The sequence below is a fragment of the Histoplasma capsulatum genome, genomic scaffold (genome assembly GCF_000149585.1).
Source record: "Histoplasma capsulatum NAm1 scaffold_1 genomic scaffold, whole genome shotgun sequence".
Classification (NCBI taxonomy): domain Eukaryota; kingdom Fungi; phylum Ascomycota; class Eurotiomycetes; order Onygenales; family Ajellomycetaceae; genus Histoplasma; species Histoplasma mississippiense.
This window is the reverse complement of record NW_001813982.1, coordinates 4978318-4981777: the sequence shown is the minus strand read 5'-3', so window position 1 is coordinate 4981777 and position 3460 is coordinate 4978318. Positions and strand designations below refer to the sequence as shown.

Sequence of the window (3460 nt, the reverse complement as noted above, 5' to 3'; positions counted from 1 at the left end):
TTTGATAATTCTGAACAGTCCGCGGCCCAGGAATGCTTCTGGGTTGGTCTGTCGCTTGATCTTAAGGACATCGAGCGGGAGAAGCACAATTTCTCCAATGCCGATCAAGCTGGAGTAAAGATGATCTTATCAGAGGGGACTTTTCATCAGTCTCATTTACGTTGTCCGCTTCCTTACCTTCCAGCTGTGGCGTGCATGATTGCCTTCCCAGTACCCTTGCCAAATGCATTGTCGAACGAAGAGCCATGGTTCTTGGCCAAATAATCCCGGACGAATGGTTGTCCGCCGTATTTATATATCCGTTGCAATACCTAAAGACGCGCGAGCACGAAGAAAATAGATATTAAGTATTAGCAAAGAGGACAACCAGAAAATAAAGTATTGCTTTCACTGGCAACAACATACCTTGTATCCTGCGGCATATCCGAGACCGGGGAAAAGAGAGGTAAACTTCTTAGCGATGGAGGCATCGGCGAAGTCCTTGAAGACGACTTTGTTCAATTGGGAAACGCTAGCGATCTTAAAATAGTGTGAGTGCACTGGACATCGAACATCTCAGTTGGCATCTCAGGCGGCATGTATCTGGTCATAACTGTACCTTTCCTTGATTGCTCATAAGGCGTTTTGCGGTGGTATCAACCTGGAGAATTGACAGAAGAATTTAGTTGGAGGTATCCTGGGTAAGGAGGGGTGAAGAGGCCGTACGGGATGGAAAATGAGGAGTTCCGCAATGCCAGAAGAACCTAGCAGGAACTGTTAGAAGGGGAGGTTTCTTAATTAGCATTCAAAGACACAGTAACAAGCCTACCGGAACCAAGCAGACGAGCCATCGCCGATTCTCTCTGGACATCCTTTGCGGCGGAACCTGCGCTGGGAGCAATTGCAGGAGCTGGGGGAGACATAGTTTTCTGCGCAACTGCAAAAGCACACCTAGCGACGGGATACGCAGGAACAGGATAGGAGGAGGAAATCAACAGCGAGGTGAAGGAGAAAGCTATGATAGCAGAAAAATCAGACAAAAAAGAAACACCATTGTCGAGGAAGCGCGCAACTAGTCCCCATTGGGTCTAGAGCCTGGCCTGAGCGGGTTACATAATCCATACAACTCGTCCTCGTCCTTGCCTTGCCGTGTGCGATGTCAACAGCATCCAAATTGCTGTACGCCGGACTCTGTGCTGTGGGGCTAACATGGGGAGTGGTGGGGTCCCCGGGATAGGGAAGCAATAGGCTCTTAGCCCTGAGACTCTGGACGAGGCGCGTTATCTTCTCAATGATCCAGTAATTGATTGAATTGCTGTTTGCAGAGTTGAATGAAATCTCCGTTGCACACCTTGCTTCAAAGGGAATGCATGAGTATTTCATATAGTGAGCATGTTGACCTGTGTTTCTCTTTGTTTGTCTTTCCTGGTCCCTCGGTATATAATGCGCTCTATCCTTTATGTCTAGCTATAGACGAAGGGATTCACCTCCCTGTGGCCATCATAACATATTTTCTATTTCAACACCTTATTATCGCGCTGTTTGGATGCTAGACCGGAAGTCTTATTCCGGACGTATCCATGATGCGAATTACCTTCTCCTTTCACTCCCTCCATGTAAAGAGCAAGAGGGGAGAAGGTATAAATATATACCTTCAATTTTCCGCCATGACATTTCTTTCCTTTAACAATAGGTCTACCGCACATCTTTCCATTGATCCCTTTGAATGCCTCGAAAGCAATTTTACAAGTCTTGATAGGTACTGATTCTCTCTCTTCCTCTTTCATAGCCACACCCGGCAGACCTAGTGAGATATCACGGCCCAGCAATGCAACCATCCTTACATACTCCTTCCCATTCTCATACACATTTCCTTCATAGCGGATATAGCCACCGCCCTGTCACCGAGAATCAGCACTATCGAAAATACGCCCGTTGCTCTCGCCCCAGGTATCATGGTAAACACGCTCGACCCAGATTATCTTCCCGTCGAAGACCCCACAAGGCCCAGGGTGATGTCCTATCGCCGTCGCACACATGTAAAAGATATCATGGCGACTCTTGCCCCGCGACAGAACAAGCTGGTTTGCCCGCCGGAAAAACCATGGCTCTGCGAGGGGAAAACGTGTTTGAACAAGTTTTTTCAGGTCTGCTGCAAGGGCGGTGGGGTTTGCGATAACCCTCAACATTGTGTCAGTACGATGTTCAATACGATTACGTGTGGCTAATTAGTTAAGAGTTGGATGGGATGGGCTATATTCACTTCTTTGCCGTTATCTCAGCAAGCTCAGCCGCTTCGCAGGATAATTGCTGTTTTAACACTGATTTAATGATTAGTCACTCTTTTAAACAAGCTAATCTCAAATTGGTAATGAGCTAACCCAAATAAGTCTTTGATCCTGTGATGTGCAATTATCCTGCGCAAATTACTCCATCAATACTGAGTCAAATCAACTCAGATTTTGATCAGAGATAGATCTATCTTATATTGATAATCTATTAAAATCTTCTTCAATTTGATCTGCAGTTGCTTGAGTTATTCTTGTTTCTCTGTTTGAGAAAACTCTGATCGATTTTCGTGTCTGAGAAAAAACGGTTCCAGTTTGTCAGCAACACAGGAACGATTTGCTCTATACCTTAGGCATGGGTGAGAATACCAAACCAACTCCATCTATTCAGCATCTCTGTACCACCTTGGGACCTAGGAAAATCAATGTTCTCGCGATGGTATCCATTTTTATTTTCATATTCCCATTTCTTAGATATGAAGTATCACCTCAAAGTCAACTCATTTTTTTTAAACATAGGAACAATCTGCTATTTACTTGATTTCAATCAGAAAAAAAGTGACCATTTTCAACAAGATACATCTATATTAAATATTTATTTTTTTAATATAAAAATTATATATTTATATTCTTCTTCTCTTTAGCTACAAGCTAAGGTGGTTCACAAATATCAAATATGTATGATGATTGTGTAATTGAAAGTCAAAGTTGAACAATTTGAAGAATCTATGAAAATCTCAACAATCTCCACAGAAGGATGAACCGTTTCTTCTCAGATTCTCTGACAAGGATTGCTCTGAGCACATGACTTGTAATTAAAGTAGTTTAGTGTCATGCTGCTGCAACCGGAGCCATAGAGGGTCTGAGCTCGCTGAGATAACTTTGCCGTATGGTTTTTTTTTACTTATTTAGTACGGGCTGAAAACCACGTGACATTTCTGCTCTGCTCTCCAGGGCCTCTGTCCCTCACACGGCAACATACAACGGAATAACGCTCGCAATGAACCGTGTCAGATTACACCATCCATCATACAATATGATAAATAAAAAGCAGTCCTATAATTTACAATTCAAATAATAAATAAACAGAAGAGAACCACACCGAAAATGTTCTCCTCACTCCCCCTCATAGAACCTCGTGAAGTAAGCTGTTTCTACAAATAGTTATCATTCCCTCCACATACAACCAGGGA

The 3460-nt window shown here is 43.6% G+C and overlaps 2 protein-coding genes across 2 annotated transcripts in view; one reads left to right on the top strand and one right to left on the bottom strand.

Annotated features, from left to right (window-relative positions):
• The window catches only part of HCAG_01403 (conserved hypothetical protein), a gene marked incomplete at both ends in the record, with an annotated part of 2381 nt that extends 564 nt beyond the window's left edge, over positions 1-1817 (bottom strand). The window contains 6 exons of the mRNA XM_001544306.1: positions 178-311; positions 406-519; positions 706-743; positions 809-994; positions 1104-1404; positions 1632-1817. Of these exons, the coding sequence (XP_001544356.1) occupies positions 178-311; positions 406-519; positions 706-743; positions 809-994; positions 1104-1404; positions 1632-1817 (959 nt within the window). The remainder of the gene's footprint in view (positions 1-177; positions 312-405; positions 520-705; positions 744-808; positions 995-1103; positions 1405-1631) is intronic.
• A 1557-nt stretch (positions 1818-3374) lies between these two features.
• HCAG_01402 (predicted protein) overlaps positions 3375-3460 on the top strand; it is a gene marked incomplete at both ends in the record, with an annotated part of 1388 nt that continues 1302 nt past the window's right edge. The window contains one exon of the mRNA XM_001544305.1: positions 3375-3410. Coding sequence (XP_001544355.1) covers positions 3375-3410 — 36 coding nt within the window. The remainder of the gene's footprint in view (positions 3411-3460) is intronic.